This window comes from Prunus persica, chromosome G8, assembly GCF_000346465.2.
Source record: "Prunus persica cultivar Lovell chromosome G8, Prunus_persica_NCBIv2, whole genome shotgun sequence".
In the NCBI taxonomy this organism is placed as follows: domain Eukaryota; kingdom Viridiplantae; phylum Streptophyta; class Magnoliopsida; order Rosales; family Rosaceae; genus Prunus; species Prunus persica.
In genome coordinates, this window is record NC_034016.1 from 8,797,810 (window position 1) to 8,816,361 (window position 18,552).

An 18,552-nucleotide genomic window follows, 5' to 3' on the forward strand; every position below is an offset into this window, starting at 1 on the left:
ATCTCAAGTCGACCTTGGTATAAAAGTTACTTTTCTCATTGTGCTCTTCATTTTGGGCGCTTGGGCGGTTGGTTGTAGGATACTTGGGGTGTGGGGGATATATCAGGGTCTTAGAGATCTAGGATGGGGAAGGGGGTAGGGATATGCAAGATCCAATCCAATTTTGGCGGATTGGATTGGATCCCTAATTTTCAAAACTTAAATGAATGGATCGAACGACGGATTTGCTTGTTAGAATCTAATCAAATCAAATCAAATCAAATCCAATCTAGTTAGTTTTATGTTTCTTTTGCTTGTGTGGGTATTTGAAATTGTAAAAGTTATGACATTTTACGTCATTTGATGGAGTTATGCTTAAATATATTATAAAATTAAAATAATTTTCTCTAGCATTTCATTTATATTATAAATTTACATCTACTAATATGTCTTATTAGATTAAATCTAACAATAAATGTTTCATATTTCATTCTTGTCTTTTTTCATTATCAAAACCGATCATCCAATCAATCCAATCCAATACAATTGGATTGTATCATAATGGATTTAAAACTCTAATATGATTTGATTGGATTGGAAAAATCATAATTTAATTTATATTGGATCGGATTCGGATTGATTAAAGTATATTGATTTCGAACCAATACTCAACCCTAAGAAGGGGTTGGCTGGGACTCGGTTTTGATATTTTTTAGTTTTTCTTATTCAATTACATACTTTTATCAAAATTTAAGAATAATATGTATTTTTAACTAGTTGTTAATCCAATATGGTTGTCACTATTTCTTTTTTATATGAAAAACCTCAAGCTTGTTACTAGTTAATCTTAAATTTAGACATTTTATATTTATGTTATAAAAAAAAGGGTTCTTTAGTTTTAACCCATAAAAAACTTAACTAATTTGGAAGAAAGATACTGAATTTTGCTTAATTAATATAAAACCAAAGCCACCTAATTTTACCAAAAGGACATCCAACAACACTAAAATTACTACATGTGCCATTGTGCTTAACTGTCAAATACAATTTATTTAATTATAAACCAAAACTTAAAACTGTCAAAACGACATAACATTCCCACAAAACACAACACAAAACGACACTACTCAGATTTAATCACTTCAAAAACTGGTTTCGCGCGACCTTTCGTCTCTCACTCCAAAAACGCAACCGACGAGCAGAAACGAAGACGAGAACGAGCAGAAACGAAGACGACGAGAACGGCGACGAGCAACGACGACGAGCAACGACCACCGACGACGAGCAACGACCACCGACGACGAGCAAAGACCACCAACGACGACCGAAGCTAAACCGTAAGAAAATGAATCAGTACTCTCTTCGATTTTAGGTTTTACACCGACGAAGGTTTCAGTACTGTTTCTTCCTTTTGATTTCTGGTTGTTTGTCTTCGATTTTGAACCAGAAACTGCATTGCAGTTTCTGGTTCCATAATTCAATTTCAGATTGCTTTTCGCTAGGGTTTATAGGAATGTGATAACTGCTCACGAAGTTAAATGTGTTTTGATATTAGTTTTAGATACTGTTTCTTCCTTTTGATTTCTGGTTGTTTGTCTTCGATTTTGAACCAGAAACTGCAATGCAGTTTCTGGTCCCATAATTCAATTTCAGAGTTCTTTTTGCTAGGGTTTATGGGAATGTGATAACTGCTCATGAATTTACATGTGTTTTGATATTAGTTTTAGCTACTGTCTTTGCATTTTGATTTCTGGTTGTTTGTACTAAATTTTGAACCAGAAACTGCATTGCAGTTTCTGGTTCCATAATCCAATTTCAGAGTTCTTTTTGCTAGGGTTTATGGGAATGTGATAACTGCTAATGAATTTAAATGTGTTTTGATATTAGTTTTAGCTACTGTCTTTGCATTTTGATTTCTGGTTGTTTGTCTTTGATTTTGACCAGAAACTGCATTGCAGTTTCTGGTTCCATAATTCAATTTCATAGTGCTTTTTGCTAGGGTTTATGGGAATGTGATAACTGCTCATGAAGTTAAATGTGTTTTGATATTAGTTTTAGCTACTGTTTTTGCCTTTTTGATTTCTGGTTGTTTGTCTTTGATTTTGACCAGAAACTGCATTGCAGTTTCTGGTTCCATAATTCAGTTTCAGATTGCTTTTTGCTAGGGTTTATGGGAATGTAATAACTGCTCATGAAATTAAATGTGTTTTGATATTCGTTTTAGCTACTGTTCTTGCCTTTTTGATTTCTGGTTGTTTGTAGCAAATTTTGAACCAGAAACTGCAATGCAGTTTCTGGTTCCATAATTCAATTTCAGAGTGCTTTTTGCTAGGGTTTATGGGAATGTGATAACTGCTCATGAATTTAAATGTGTTTTGATATTAGTTTTAGCTACTGTTTTGCCTTTTGGTTTCTTTTCACATCAAATTTTGAGCAGCAGTTTCTGGTTGTTTGTTGCAGATTTTGACCACAAAAACTGCAGTGCATATCACAAAATGGAACAAGAAATGTCACCACAAAAGAATGAAGCTGAAAACCAACCAAAGCGCAGAATCAAAACGATGGCTCAAAGGATCAAAACAAAGCCAAAGCCAAACTATGATCGGAAAGCAAAGCACCCGGACTATGTCCAATTTCGGTGCAATGCCTATGCTTTCAACAGCATCATTAGAGACATAAAGGACAAGCTCAATGAAAGGCAGAAGAAGCTTCTCAAGAAAACCCCTTTCTGAAACTTGATCGAGCTGTTTTACCGCCAGAGAATTGACATGAATAACATGAATAAGTCGGACATTGACTTAGCACAGCTGCTCAAGACATTTGATCCGGATACAAAGTCCTTCAAATTTGGAACCAAATCATTCCAAATCACAAGCAATGCAGTGACTCAGATTCTAGGACTGCCAAATGAAGGCAAATCTGTCAAACTTGTCAATGATAGGTACACTGCTACCTTCAGAACAAGGCACTTTGGAGAAAAGGGAAAACCTTCAAAAAACCAGGTAGAAGCAGAATTACAAAAGACAATTGCCTTGGCAAACCAACAGAAGAAAGAAAAGGCAAAGACAGAGCAAAATAAAAAAACGAACAAAGGAAAAGAAAGGAAAGAAGCTGAAGAAGAAGAAGAAGAAGAAGAAGTTGATTACGACAAGGAGGTGGTCAGCCTAATATTGATTCTGCTGTGCATGACATTCCTTTTTGCCAACTCTTCATCTACTTTGCATTGGAAATTATTTGAGCACTGCGTGAATCTAGACACACTTTCAAGCTATTCGTGGGCAAGAGCTGTTTCAGACTACATGAATGAATCCTTGACCGCAAAAGCAAAAGCAAAAGCAAAGAAGGGAGGAGAAGCCTCTATAGGAGCTGTTTCGGGTTGCACTATCCTAATATTGGTAAGTAAACAGTGGCTTATGCAATGCATTTTGAGTTTTAGGCAATGCAGTTTCCATTTACTGCAATGCAGAAATGGAAACTGCAACGCAGTTTCTGTTTTATCCTATGCAGTTTCCAACTTAATTTCTGATATATCTTGTTTTTGAACTGTGCAGTTTCTACTGTGTGAGAGGACAAACATCATACAACCAATCCTTGGCAAGGAGAAAGAAACTCCTGCCATTCTTAGATGGAGTCTTGTGGAACTCCACACAAGATTCAACCAAATAAAGGACTTGAATGACATCGAGGTATGCAATTTATCGCATGTTCTGTTTTAATGTATCTTGAATGTGAATCCATGCTAAATCATTCTCATTGTACAGGGTATTTTCAAAACTCCTAAAAAGCGAAAAACTACCAGGGAAGAGGAAGACACTGTTGAGAAGGTAATTGAAATCTGTATACAGTGCATTGCAGTTTGTGTTTTCTACATTGCAGTTTGCATTTTATCCAATGCAGTTTCTGAATCATTCAATCTCATTGTACAGGGTATTTTGAAAACATATAAAAAGAGAAAAACTACCGAAGAAGAGGGAGACCCTCTTGACAAGGTATAAGAATCTCTAAACAGTGAATTATGCATTTCGGTTTTCGTTTCCTCGAATGCAATGCAGTTTCTAATTAGTTTCTGTTCAATATGCAGGAAAAAGAAAAAGAAGATGATGAGGGAAAACCTGATGATGCAATTCAAGACCTCTTGGTGAAGTCCATGACAGACCAAATCAACTACCGCCAACAACAAGATCCTAGCTTCGTTTTCCCGGAAAGATTACAACTGTGGAAGGATGAAAAGAATGAAGACAGTGAGAAGAAAATGAAGGAATTGTGGGATATATTTATCCAAGCAGAAAAGAGATCAAAGGAGCTGGAAGTGGAGTTGGCAACATACATAGAGAAATTAGATAATGAAGAATGTGTGACTGCCACCATGACAGTGGAATCTACAGTTCAGCTTAATGAAATACAAAATCTGAAAAGGAGGATTGCAGAATTGGAAGGCAAGGAAACTGGTATTGACATGGAGAAGATTGCCAAGAAAAAGGAGATTCAAGAAAAGTACAAGGCAGAAATTGAAAGCTTGTTGTCAGACCCAACAATCTTTGAAATGGAGATGGATCTGCCTACAAAACAACCAACACAACCAGTTGAAGAGAAAGAAAAAGAAAAGAAAGAAGAAGAGAAGCAACAAGAAGAGAGAGAAGAAGAGAAGAAGCAAGATGCTCCAACACCTGATGTTCCTTCAAGAGTACAAAGGGTGAAGAACAGAGAAAGAAAGAGGCTTCAAGCATCTTGCTATGTGTACGAAAAAAATAAGAAAACAAAAAAGGAGGCAAAAAAGGATGATGAAGAACTACCACAATTCAAGCTTATCTCTTCCGAGGAGGTATGCAATTACTGCAGTTCAAGCTGCTGCTTTTTTCTATTTTCTGCATTGCAGAAACAGAAACTGCAATGCAGTTTCCGTTTCCTGCAATGCAGTGTGTTATCTGCTTTACAGAAATGGAAACTGCATTGCAGTTTCTGTTTTATCGAATGAAGTTTCTAATTAGTTTCCTTTCAATCTGCAGTTAACACAAGAGGCATCTCAGCCCGATGCCACAAATCCAATTCCTGACCCCCCTAAAGGAACGAGCCTTCATGATTCAATACCTGTGGATCTACAACAATCAAGTGATGAAGATGAAGCACAAAAAAAGCAAACAAAGAAAAAACTAGGATGGGGTCAGAAAAAGGTGTGGCAGAAAATTCCAAAGCCGGACAGGGAAAGCATTGAAAAACACTACTTAAGCACTCAACTTCGGTAACATCTCTATTCCAAAATAACAATTCTTTCATCTTTTAATTACAATTAAACTAAAACTAATCTTGTGAATTTCATGTATTCGAATCCACAGTGATATCTTCTGGGCAGGACTCAATGATGAGAAAGTGACAAACCATGATCTCAAAGATATTGTATGGGACCTGGAACTGTCACAAAACGTAAGTATTTACCAATTCTATAACACACACTGCACTGTATTTTTTATTTGTGCTACCTATATTCCCCATTTATAATTCCATTTTTCTCCAATCAATGTGAAACAGGTCATTGAGGCCTATATCCAAATAGAGGAGGATAAAATAGAGCCCATGCAGACAGAGAGTCCACAGTACATGTCCACATGGACTTGGGTAAGTATTATTTTGAAAATTCAAAATTGTTTAAACAGACAATGCACTGCAGTTTTCGAAAAAATATATACTAACAAATTGCCATTCTGTGATATCAGGCTTACATGCAAAGCTTCCTAGAGCCATCTTGGCACAGGTTCCTGTATGAACCCTTACTTGAAAAACTCGGGAAATGCAATGTTCTTTTCTTCCCAATTATTTCACAAGAAGAGTTCCACTTCACACTTCTCACATTTCACAAAAATGAACGAAAGTGGAGACACTACAATCCACTTAGATCGTTGGGACGTAGAAAAGAAGAAAGGTGCATTGACATTGCTCGAAACTTTGTAAGTGGAATGAAACTGTCTTAATTTCTCAGCACAAACACAAACAGAAACTGCATTGCAGTTTCTGTATTATACATACTGCCTAATTTCAGACCAAAACTATAATATGCAATGCACTGATTACCATTTCTTTTTCTCTTTTTTTCTTCTTCTTTAAACAGGTTAATATTGTTGAAGGGTGGCTAGAATATATAAGACCTCAAGCACGAGTGTTCATAGAAACAAAAAAAAAACCAACACTTGTGAAGCAAAAAGAAGGGCCCCCAACACTTGTACAAAAAGATTTGACTCCAAATGAAGAACTCACTCTCAAATGGATTATGCAAAATCCATTGCAGTTTCCATTTGAGGATGACATGGAATGTGCTCAACAAAGTGCATCTTCGTAAGAATTGTGTCTACTCAACTATTCATTACAGTTTGAAATCATTCAAAAGCAAAAAAAACTAATCTCGTATTTCATTTGCAGATTGGATTGCGGCATGTTCGTCATGTTCTATATGGATAAAATAGCACAAGGACAGCCCATTCCAAAAAGCGTGGACAAGAAATTCATGAATGAATATCGAGCACAATATGTCACAAAACTCCTACACCACAAAAACTGTGTAATTAATCGTCTCTAGTGATTTGCCTTTCGTTAACTCAAGACAATATGTATCTTAATTCTTGTGGATGTTTGTAAATATTTCTAGTTATGGTATATGAGAACATATTTCCTATACATATATAAACTGTAATATAATCTTGGAACAGGATGCAACAAAACCAAAAGGAAACAAACAAACTGCAATGCAGTTTCTGCAACAAAATCTGAAATAAACAGAAACTGCAATGCAGTTTCTGCAACAAAATCTGCTCAAAATCTGAAAACAAGCATTGAATGGCAGTCGAAAACGAATATCCACTCATTAAACAATTGTATAATTTTCATTAACTTCAAAAAAGAATCACAATATCCAAAAATGTGAAAAGAACCCAAAAGCCAAAGCCATAATCAAAGTACTAAAACTTTGTTCAAAACACATTTAAGTAGGTCAGCATTGAAATGTAGTTTCTGCTCATAATCTGCAACAAAATCTGCTCAAAATCTGAAATAAACAGAAACTGCAATGCAGTTTCTGCAACAAAATCTGCTCAAAATCTGAAATAAACAGAAACTGCAATGCAGTTTCTGCAACAAAATCTGCTCAAAATCTGAAAACAAGCATTGAATGGCAGTCGAAAACGAATATCCACTCATTAAACAATTGTATAATTTTCATTAACTTCAAAAAAGAATCACAATATCCAAAAATGTGAAAAGAACCCAAAAGCCAAAGCCATAATCAAAGTACTAAAACTTTGTTCAAAACACATTTAAGTAGGTCAGCATTGAAATGTAGTTTCTGCTCATAATCTGCAACAAAATCTGCTCAAAATCTGAAATAAACAGAAACTGCAATGCCGTTTCTGCAACAAAATCTGCTCAAAATCTGAAAACAAGCATTGAATGGCAGTCGAAAACGAATATTCACTCATTAAACAATTGTATAATTTTCATTAACTTCAAAAAAGAATCACAATATCCAATTAGACGCGGTGTAGCCAATTACAAGCAACTAAAACTGCAATACAGTTTTTGCAAAAAGTGCAACGCAGAAACTGACTATATATTCGCTAAACCATATCTAAAATAAAAAATTGTCAAATGAGAAGGAGTGTTCATATAATAGCCTTGCAAGTCTTCCTATTGTGCCCAGCAACACTGCACCGACTGCATTTCAACGGCCTTTTAAATTCACCAAAAACTTTGATCCTCTTTGTTGGTGGTCTTCCTGCTGGCCTCTTTGTAATTGGCGGAAGCACAACTCCAGCGGCAGAACCATTGCTGCCCAATCCTTTCCCAATATCTGGAATAGGAAAAATAGGACTCTCATAGGCTTTTCGAAAGAAGTCGGTTTTGTAGTAACACTCCACGTAATCATAAACTGAATCTCTCTTTGCTAGGATTGCAGCCACCGCATGTGTGCAAGGAAAACCATCAATTTGCCAAAGACGGCAAGAACAAGTCCTTTGCTCGAGATCAACCATCACAGAATAATCAGCAAATACTTCAAAAACAGTGCTATTAGAACGACGAACTGCCCAAGTCCTACCGGCCTCCGCATTTTCACAGAGTCTAGTCTCCATCTCCGGACACAAAACTGTTGTCCACTTCTCCGCTTCAATTCTTCGTTGAGAATTCAATACCATCAATTTCTGTCGAATCCCTTCTATCAAAGGTAGCACCGGCAAATCTCGAAACACACCAACCCAATTATTAAAGGACTCCGCTAAACTGTTTGCCATCTCCCCATAATGCATTCCTTTGAAAAATGCGTTGGCATAGTGATCTCTAGACAAATCAGATATAAATGTCTTCACTTTCGAACTCCCAACAATCACCAACTCCTCCATTGCTACCTTAAACTCTTCCTCCGTAACAGCATATGCGCATCTACTAAATAAATTGATAACACGGTCTTGGAGCAGTTTCCCATAACCTGACTTCGGGTACTTTGATATCAAATTCTGTTTGAGGTGATAATAACAGTAAGAATGAGGCCATCCGGGAAACACAAACCCCATTGCATTTAACAAACCTTGATTGCGGTCCGAGAAAAAGGTCACCACTCTCCCCATCGGTAGCAATATAGAAGCCAAATGTTGAAGAAACCAAGTCCAATTCTCCTCTGTCTCAGAATCAACAACTCCAAAAGCTAGAGGATAAAACCCTGCAAAACAAAACCAAAAGCACAAGTATAAGCAAAAAAAGGAAACTGCAGTGCAGTTTATGAAAACAAATCTGCTCAAAAAAGGGAAACTGCAATGCAGTTTCTGCTAAAAATTGCAACAAATGAAAATCTGCAATACATTACAGTAACCATACCTTGATTTCCATTCTTTCCCGAAGCACACAGAAGCTGCCCCTTGTACTTGCTCTTCAAAAACGTAGCATCAATGAACAACAAGGGTATGCAATATTGAAATCCAGCAATGCAACCGCCAAAAGACACAAAAAACCGTCAAAAGCGATTAATTCCAGCTTCACAATCAAGAGTGCAGAGAGAACCAGTGTTAGTTTCCTTTACGGCGTCCACATACCACACTAACTCGTTGAAGGACTTCGACTCATCACCGTGAACGTCCAATTTAGCTAACTCTTTGCCAAACCATGCGTGGTAGTATGAAATGTCTATACCATAATAATCTTTGAACTCGTGTATAATCTCAACTGGCTTCAGCTCTGGTTTTGCACGAATTCTGTCCACAATGAGGGAGGACACCACACGAGACCTCATCATCTTACTCTTTGATTCCCGTATCCGACCCGCACATGTATGAACATTATTTAACGTCCGAATTACAAAACTGCCAGTAGCTTCACAACGAGAAGCATAAACACGCCAGCTGCAACCCTCCAATTTCTTATTCGAACAAACAGCAACCACCCGCTTCTTGTCATTGCCGGCATATTCAAAATTAAATCCTACTTCAAGAGCGTACTTGCACAATTTCAACCGGAACTCCTCTGCACCACCGTCAAACTTCTGCCCCACATGATGTATGTATGTCTCCCACTCATTCGACAACAAAGGCTTAGCACTTGCTCTCTTCGACCTGCCCAAAAACTCGTTTCTGTCTTCGACAGTACTAGAACACGACGACTCGCCCTTTTCACATGCTATCAACTCCTTATTTACACAAAAATCACCACTATATTCACTGCTCCCGCATAAATCCTTCACTAAAATATCAACAGTCTTCTCATTTGATATCAACAAAAATGTCCTCATCAAGTCCAAATCGCTATCCGTTTCTAGAAAACAACTCGGATAACTGGGCACCGAATACCGTAATGTGAAACAACCCAACTGCAAACCCCTAAACCTCAGACACAAAGTCTTCAAAATATCAACCATGGATGACTCTGATGAAACTGAAAACATGATGGTTTCCGACTTATATGTGCACTTGGCAATGACACACACCTCCATTAGCCTTGAAAATGCAAACAAAACAACAAACAAAAACAGAATATCAAAACACGTTTGACTTCATGAGCAGTTATAACATTCCCATAAACCCTAGCAAAAAGCACTCTGAAATTGAATTAGTTTCTGGTTCAAAATTTGCTACAAACAACCAGAAATCAAAATGCAAAGACAGTACTGAATATCAAAACACGTTTGACTTCATGAGCAGTTATAATATTCCCATAAACCCTAGCAAAAAGCACTCTGAAATTGAATTATGGAACCAGAAACTGCAGCAGTTTCTGGTTCAAAATTTAGTACAAACAACCAGAAATTTTGAATCCAACGATTTTGAATGGTTAATCCCTATAAACGAAGCAAAACCTAAACAAAGAGTAGTTTTGAATCCAACGATTCATCCATTTTTCCAAAAACTGCATTGCATAAAGAACAACAGCAAAAATGTGTAATCCCTAAAATCGAAGACAAATCTGTGTTAGAGGGTCATTTTCTTACTGTTTTTTTCCCAAGAGAGTGAAAATCGCTTCGATAGTCGTCAGTGGTTGTCGTTGTTGGTGGTGGTTTCTGCTCGTCGTCGTTGCTGCTCGTCGTTGCTGCTCGTCGTCGTTGCTGCTCGTCGTTTCTGCTCGTCGTCGTTGCTGCTCGTCGTTGCTGCTCGTCGTCGAACGAAATTTGCCTGCCAAACGAACGAAATCTGCTGCCAAACAACTGAGCTCGAAGACGAAACAGAGAAGAACACGAAGCTGCTGCCAAACGAACGAGAACGAAAACGAAACAGAGAAGTCGCGCCTTGTTTAAACATTCAGGGGCAAAAGCGTCATTTACTGTATAGGTTTACAAATGGGCCAACGAATCTGGGCCTCTCTTTGGGCTAATCCAAAATAGTAATTTTTTCCTAGGTATTAAAACTAAAACCAAAATATCCAATATCTTACAAACTAATTAATAAAGTTAATTATGTCTAAAACCTAATTTTTCTTAAAAAAAAACATTTGACCACTTTTTTTTTTTTTTGAAAATAAAATAAGATCCTCATTGAGTTCCTAACTTCCGCAAATCGTACTTCATTTTACAAGCAACAAAAAATGAAAAACTAAATGCGTGAGATTAGCCAACTTCTCTGTTGCAATATTAGCTTCACGAAAAATATGACAAAATTGTGTACCTGGTAGTTGACAAGACAATCCAAAAACTACAGCCTCAAAGGGCATAACAAAAGCCAAGCGCCAATGTACGTAGATGGAATTTTAGATCATGTTAATTAGTGGAAAGAAGATATAATTGAGTCTTTTAAATCATGTTTTTCAAAATGTTTATTTGATTCGAGTTTTTCTTTAATTTTACATTTTAAAGATTAATCTGATACTTTTATATCCCCTTAATTTGCATTTGTCAAACTTAGATTTATGTAAATAGCATCTAATTAACAAAAAAAAAAGGTCTGATTGTAATTACACCGAACTTCATATAATTTAACTGAATTTTTTTTTAATTTTTATAAAACCTTTTATTTATTTAGCTTTTCGTAAATATGCCCATTTTAACATGACATTTTATAATATATAAAAAAAACCATTCAAGTCCAATACTTTTAAAAAGCTCAATGTTGTACTTTCAAGTGAAAAAATTGTAGCACGTTAATAAGAAATTAGAAAATGACAAGTGGCTAGTGGCTAGTTGAGGTCTTCAAATAAGCTCTCTAGGATTTTTGTATAAAATGTCATGTTAGAATGGGCCTACTTGTGAAAAGTCCGTATTTATTTGTTGAGGAAGATGCATTCCTTCAATAGGAGAAATTATCTAATACTACAGTAGTACCATGTGGCATTGGTATAGGTGATGATAAAGACAAATGAAATGATGACATACGGACAACAACTGCAATGGAAGGAGAAACTAATGTTTAATTGGTGTTAACGTTACCGTCCGAGAAACTTATCATACCCACCTTCTCTGTTTTTACCATCATGGACGACAGCCACTGCCATTTTTGCAAAAGATTCTTTTGCCATTTGAGCTTATGATGAGAAGTAGTCATATTGCTCTCCTTCACATAGCTGCTGAATAATTAACCCAAAAATTGGTCTCCTGTGGTGACTTGTTGAGTTTAGATGAGGAAAATTGACAATATGTTTGTATGTTTTTTCTTTGGGCTTAACCATATAAGGACAAATAAGAGGGCATCAAGATAAAATAGTCGAGCCCCTCCAAAATTGGCCAAAATTGGACAAACCGGTTCAGTCACTGTCCAACGGTGACATGAAATAAACTCTTAAGTCACTCACTGAGAGTGACATTGAACAACTCTCGGGTCACTATCCGACAATAACTGGACCGATTTGTCCAATTTTAAAGGGGTTGGACCATTTTAACATTTTGTCGTGTGTGAAGTACTTTTTTTTATTTATCATTTTCTGATTTTTATTTTCTTTAAATTTAATTGAAATTATTTTTGCCCCAACTTTTACTTGTGTGGTACTAAAGAAAAGGGGATTAGTATGAGGATGTTTGCTTCAAATAATGTCAGTCCTTTTTTTTTTTTCTCTAATTGCTTGGGAGTTTCGAACTAAACGTGGGTTGTTGTTAAATGGGTATTTCAGGTTCAAACAATAAGTGATCAATTTTAAGTGGGATTTTATTGAATAATTAACAACCCACAAGAACTTTTAATGATTTTTTATTTTTTATTGTTGTGTTTAAGAAATTTTAAGTGGGATTTACCCAGTGGATTGAATGAGAAAGAAAACAGCCATGGTCATGGCGTCTCAGGGGGAAATAAAGAGCAAAAGAATAAACAAATTTTGTAGAACTTTGAGGCGGTGAGGAGGAGGAAGGCTGTGGTACTTGGTAAAGTTTTACCCGTACAATTTTCGCTGGTAGCTCCTCTCTCTCTCTCTCTCTCTCTCTCTCTCTCTCTCTCTCTCTCTCATATAAAATAGAACCCCAGCAGCAGCAGCAGCGGCAGCAGCTTCGTCCCTCTTTTGGCCTCGAATCGATGGGCAGTGTTGTGGGCGATCTTCGTTTCCGTTATGAAGGCTGTATGATTCATTTGACGCGTTTCCCCATGGCAACGGGCATTCCGTACGAGATCGAACGCGATAGTGATATGGAGAGCAAAGCAAAGTACATAATATTGTGTGGGAGTAGTCTGAATGGTTTCTGTGAATTGGCCAAGGATAAGGTTGACGATACGTTTTCTTGTATCCTTGTCCACACACACGAGAGCCCGCCCTCGAATATGCAGTCGGCTTTGTAAGGAAGATGAAGGAGGAGTTGGATCTCCCAATGTCAGCTGTCGGGGACACTAGTCCACTTGCGGTGAAGAGTTTCTCTCTTTTCGTAGCAGGAGGATGCGATGTGGTTGGAACTCCGACCTAATCTTTTTATATAGCCCATGTGAGCTGTCAGCTTTTTTGCTTTGCTTTTTATCTTTCTTCCTTCACCGTTGTACAGGTTGGTGCTTGTTAATTAAGGTCCAATATCCTAAAGAGAAAGGGATTCCTAAAAGGATATTGGTTTGGGCTTTCCTTTTCTTAATTCAGCTCCCTCTATATAACTCCACTCTCTCATAACTAGTTTCACTCAAAACTCTCATTGGTGTGGTTTGAAGTTGCTTGTTCCAAGCTTTCTTCTCCTCCTCTTCCTCCTCCAAACCAAGATGAAGCTCATCATGAAGCTCTTTTGCTGCGGTTTCGACTCCTCCGAATGCAAAGAGACGGTGGAGACAGTGGTGGTAAAAGCGCGATTCTTGCAAAAGAAGAAACAAGATGAGGTGGCTAAGATGAAGAGTGACATCGCAAGTCGCCTTCGGGCCGGCGAAGACCCTATTGCCAGCCCTGCTCATGTCCTGATCAAACGGGTTATAAGAGAGCAGAATGTTTCTGTTGCGTACGAATTCATCGAGGCCTTCTGCGATATGGTTGTGGACAGACTGTCGACCATCAAAGAGGTGAGGGAATGCCCAGAGAACTTGAAAGAAGGGATAAGTAGTCTAGTCTTTGCAGCCAAAAAGTGCTCTCATGAGATTCCAGAACTGGTGACACTTAAGAATATTTTCAAGAAGAAATATGGAAAGACTTTTGTCTCTGCGGCTACGAACATACGACCTAATTGTGGTGTGGATATCATGATGATGAAGAAGCTTGCAGATACAAATCCTCAAAGTGACGAAAAAATGAAAACTGTGCAAGAAATAGCCGAGAAATACGGTATTAATGGATCATGGGTAGAGATTGCAGGAAACAACTGCAATGCTTTGGTCAAAGTATAGAAGACTACAAACGTCTTAGCTACCAATTAAGCTAATGTATAGATTGATCACTGTTACCTTCTTCTTTTTTTCCTTTCTTTTAACTCAATAAATTTCATTGTTGTCACACTATTTCTTTTTTCTAATTGACTACGAAAATAATCTTTCCTTTTTATTTTTGGTTGTTTGAAGATAGTTTCTTGTTTTAGAGCAGCACTAGTCATCTGGAGAGCACTGGTTTGTCTCCACAGTGTGGTTAAGCCCCATTCAAATAACTACATAAGTACATATGTGTGTGTTTTTCATTAGCTTCCATTCAAATAACTTGACGAATTTCTTCTCTGGATCAGCATACATATTGGTGCTTCAATGAATCATCAATGCTGATTTCCTTAGGACAGAGCTAAGAAACTAATCAGTTTCGAACAATTGTGTATAGTGTATGTCAACAAAATTATGAATTTCATGACTTCCAAGTCCCAACTACTTAAACTGGATCTCATCTGTTTAATTATGTCGACAATATAGTATCAATGACCACGATTCAAGCACATTGGCAAACTTTTCATTGGATTCGATTCGACTCAACCCCCCATCTACTATATTTTTTAACCTTGGATGTTTGTTTCTTGGATTGAATACTGAAATATGCTTAAATATAGAGCTCAAATAGATATTGGGGGCATAAGTTTGTAATATACTTCTCTTTTGTTACTCTTTGGAAACTCACTTCTCCTCTTTTGCAGCACTCAGATCTTCCCTTTCATTAGAATCAAAGAGTAAACATTGGCCCCATGTCAATTCTGGGCTAACTTCAAACCACATATACAATCCCACTTGGTTTTTCAGAAGAAGAGGATCAGCACTCAAATCCTCTACAAATGCTATAACAGAGGCCTACTTATTTTTCTGTTTATATCATCAAAATGTTCATCTGAATCAAAACACTGCATTCGGCTCAAAATCTCCCCAAATTAAGTTATTGTCCTAAAAGACATATCCTTAAAATTCATTGGTCAATTTTCGCTCAAGAAATTCTCTTTTCTGGCTATTTGTTTAAATGTTTCTCTTCGCATATCACACTCTTTATTCTATTCAACAATTTCCCAGAGGTCAATGATAATCCGTGGCATGCGTGCTGCTGGAGGAACAGATGATCCGGGTCAATTTTCTGGTGTTGTTTTGATGAAGTGATTAAGGTATCCCTTGTACAATTAGGTATAATACTGTGTGCAGGATATATATATATATACACCAATCCCGTTCTTCTGGTCCACGGGGACTAGGGAGTTTCTTGGTCACCTTGGGGTCACACACCATCCAACCAACGAGGTCGTCTGAGGACCTCCGTAGCCAAATTTTTCGGCCGCCACGGGGTCGCATGACCAATCTTGTCCCTCTGTGCATTCATCCTGATTATGTGTTTCTTTTCATGAACTTTAATTAAGCAGATGTGTATTATGTGTCTATATTACTCCTTAATAGAAAATAATAAAGATTCAGTGCATGTTTGGTATTCTATTTGAATCCAATTTTTTAAATTTAAAAATAGAACTTTAATTCAGTACACGTTTGGTATTCTAGAAACTGTTTTCAAGTTGCATACCAAACAAGTTTTTGAATTATTTTTTTTTAATTTTTTATATACAAGCGATATTATACTTTAAACTAATCTAAACTACGGGGAAGGGGATTCAAATTCGGGTGCAGAGTGGGAAGCACATCCGCTCTAGTCAACTTGACTAAGTCCATGTCTGCACAAGTTTTTGAATCTTAAAACATAGATTTTAGAAGTCTTTGTTGTTTTAAGTTTTTGAGTTCCCTATTTGAATAGGATACAAAACAAGTTTTTGAATCTAAAAAATGAATTTTAAAACTCATTGTGTTTAAGAAAAATCAAAGTTTTTGAATTCCATAGTTAAATAGAATACCAAATGCCATCTCAATTACTTTTATTAAATAATAATAATAATAATAAAAAGAGAAAAAAGAAAGAAAGGCAAAGACCGACTAAACACAACCAAGATTGAATAAGGATAGAATAGAGGCCTCCCCCGATTCCTTGGAGAAAAAGAGATCGTCAAACCTCTATATATATATACAAATCCAACTCTTCAATTCCACAACATATGACTCATCAGACGACACATTGTCTCTCTTTCCTCATTGAATCTTTGATTTGTTTGGTTAATAGCAGGTAAATAAGCAAGGGTGGAAGGAGGCTAGCTAGGCTAGGACTATGGAGGAGATCCAGAGGAGGAGCAAGAAGAGAATAATGATGAAGCAATGCAGCGAGAGCACAACGCAGACGCAGTTGATGGACCTCCCCTTGGAGATCCTCCTGGCAATCCTTTTGAGGCTGCCCACAAGATCACTGTTTTCTTTGCTTTGTGTCTCTAAGACCTTGCGTAGCTTAGTTGACTGCCCATCTTTTGCTCACAAGCATTCAGAGTATATCGCTACGTCCAATTATGAAGATTTAGACCCGCCTCATGTTATGGTTCTTACCAACTCCCAATTAATCACCTTGCAAGCTCAAGATCCATTGTTGCCCATTAACGAATTTGTCTTTGACATTTCCAACTCCATTGGAAACGGATTCAATCTAGAGTTTGAGTTTGTTTCGTACGGCTTGCTTTTGTTTAAGGAGAAAGAGGCAAATCATGAACTCCTCCTAGTCAATCCTCTCAGGGGAGAAGTTCTAAAGCTCCCACCACCGCTGCCACACTGCGCCTATGAATTGTATGCTATGGGATACGATGTCATGACTAGCACCCACAAGATTGTTCGTCTTTTTGGACCCCGCGGCGACCCGGACCACATTGTGGTCCAAATTTATGTCCTGGGCACAAGCTCCTCATCGTCATGGAGACAAATATCCTCAGTTCCTCCACTACCTTGTTGTCTAAGCAGCAAAGCCAGTGTGTCTGCATATGGAAACATGCACTGGCTAGTTTATGTTCTCTCTTCTGATCTTGAATTGAGAATACTTTCTTTTGACTTCAAAAGGGAAGAGTTCGAATGGACTCCTCATACCAACTTGCCAGACTTCGACAACCGTATTGATATTCACCTGATTAATTTTAGAGGACGTCTCTCCATTGTTGATGTTTCTGCAATTTCATCACCTCAAAAAAATGACCATGACCAAATTGAGATATGGGTGATGAAAAGTTGCAAAAACTTTACGTGGGAAAAAAAGTACGCCGTAAAAATCGATCTTGATCCTTGTTGCATGAAACCATGGGAGACTCCTTCTCATTTCCTTGGTGTTGGGCCTGGTTCTGTAGGTGCTTGGGAACATGGCATCTTTCTCAGAGATCCTAAATCTAGAAATATGGTTGTGTTTTTGGATGTCGATAGTGGTGGCATCAGAGCCGTACAAGTTGGATCATCTTCAATGAGCGATTGTGATGATCTTATGCCCGTCGATGTGTTCAGTTATACCGGAGGCTATATTTCTCTAAGAAAATATGGTGACTTGATGGAAGCAAAGACGGGGGAGGGAAATTTCTTTTCTGTGGGGAAGATGATGCAGAGGTCAATGTTGCCCAGTTATTGTTTTGAAATTGGTATAGGAGGGTTGAGAAGTATACAAATTAAGGTTTAATTGAGTAAACTTCTTTTGATTATTGATTATGATATTTTATATCTTGCTATGCTTATTTTTTTGAGCTTGAGATGGTTGTCACTTGAACTTCACTGAACTGCAGGTCTCAAGCCGCAGACTCCATTAGACTCTGCGGATTTGAGAAGCCTGAACTTGTTGAAACTGCAAGCCGACCCTTAGAACTTAATTAGAACCCATGTCACTGCTCCACTTGCATTCGATTTAAGATATGAACAGTCGCAGCGCTAAAAGAGAAGGATCGGACCACATGGTCCAATGTTGTATATTCAATTCCCCCTTCCTAATATCGCTTCTATAAAAAAGACAACAACCACAACTACAAGTTATGCATGCATCATCAGGAATCCGGAAAAGAATAACAAATAATATTATTCAGCATGCATGGCAATCAGAATAATTAAAGCTAGCTAGCTAGCTATGAGTCAGTCAGACTCATATCCCATCCTGCTGTGTCATCTTCTGTGGAAAATAATCCCTGGGGAAGACGTAGAACGCAATGGAGGACAATGCCTCAATGTCTACCTTCCGCCGGGTGTTGACCATTGTCGTCAGCTCCTTAACCCATTCCAGCTTCTCCTTGACAAAATCTTCTTCCAACAGACGTTGCGCTAGCTCAAGATCAGCCTTACTCATGACCAGCATACACCTTGGAGGCAAACCAGTGCTCTCCAGATGACTAGGTCGGAGTCCCAACCACTTTACATCACATCCTCCTGCTACGAAAACAGAGAA

At 37.6% G+C, this 18,552-nt stretch overlaps 4 protein-coding genes across 4 annotated transcripts; 2 read left to right on the forward strand and 2 right to left on the reverse strand.

Annotated features, from left to right (window-relative positions):
* On the forward strand, nucleotides 2,731-6,645 carry LOC109950576. Its single transcript, XM_020569830.1, has 10 exons — nucleotides 2,731-3,374; nucleotides 3,531-3,665; nucleotides 3,741-3,968; nucleotides 4,061-4,801; nucleotides 4,986-5,218; nucleotides 5,313-5,400; nucleotides 5,506-5,592; nucleotides 5,691-5,921; nucleotides 6,083-6,306; nucleotides 6,391-6,645. The coding sequence occupies exons 1-10, from the start codon at nucleotides 2,748-2,750 to the stop codon at nucleotides 6,545-6,547; spliced, it is 2,751 nt and encodes a 916-aa protein (XP_020425419.1). The 5' UTR covers nucleotides 2,731-2,747; the 3' UTR covers nucleotides 6,548-6,645.
* On the reverse strand, nucleotides 7,626-8,961 carry LOC109950828. Its single transcript, XM_020570965.1, has 2 exons — nucleotides 8,833-8,961; nucleotides 7,626-8,677 (listed from the first exon to the last, which is right to left on the reverse strand). Exon 2 carries the CDS (start codon nucleotides 8,583-8,585, stop codon nucleotides 7,626-7,628), a length of 960 nt encoding a protein of 319 aa, XP_020426554.1. The 5' UTR covers nucleotides 8,586-8,677; nucleotides 8,833-8,961.
* Nucleotides 8,969-9,940, reverse strand: LOC109950829. The gene has a single exon (XM_020570966.1). It carries the CDS (start codon nucleotides 9,938-9,940, stop codon nucleotides 8,969-8,971), a length of 972 nt encoding a protein of 323 aa, XP_020426555.1.
* Nucleotides 16,429-17,799, forward strand: LOC18768487 (F-box/LRR-repeat protein At2g43260). Its single transcript, XM_007199308.1, has one exon. The coding sequence runs from the start codon at nucleotides 16,429-16,431 to the stop codon at nucleotides 17,797-17,799; it is 1,371 nt and encodes a 456-aa protein (XP_007199370.1).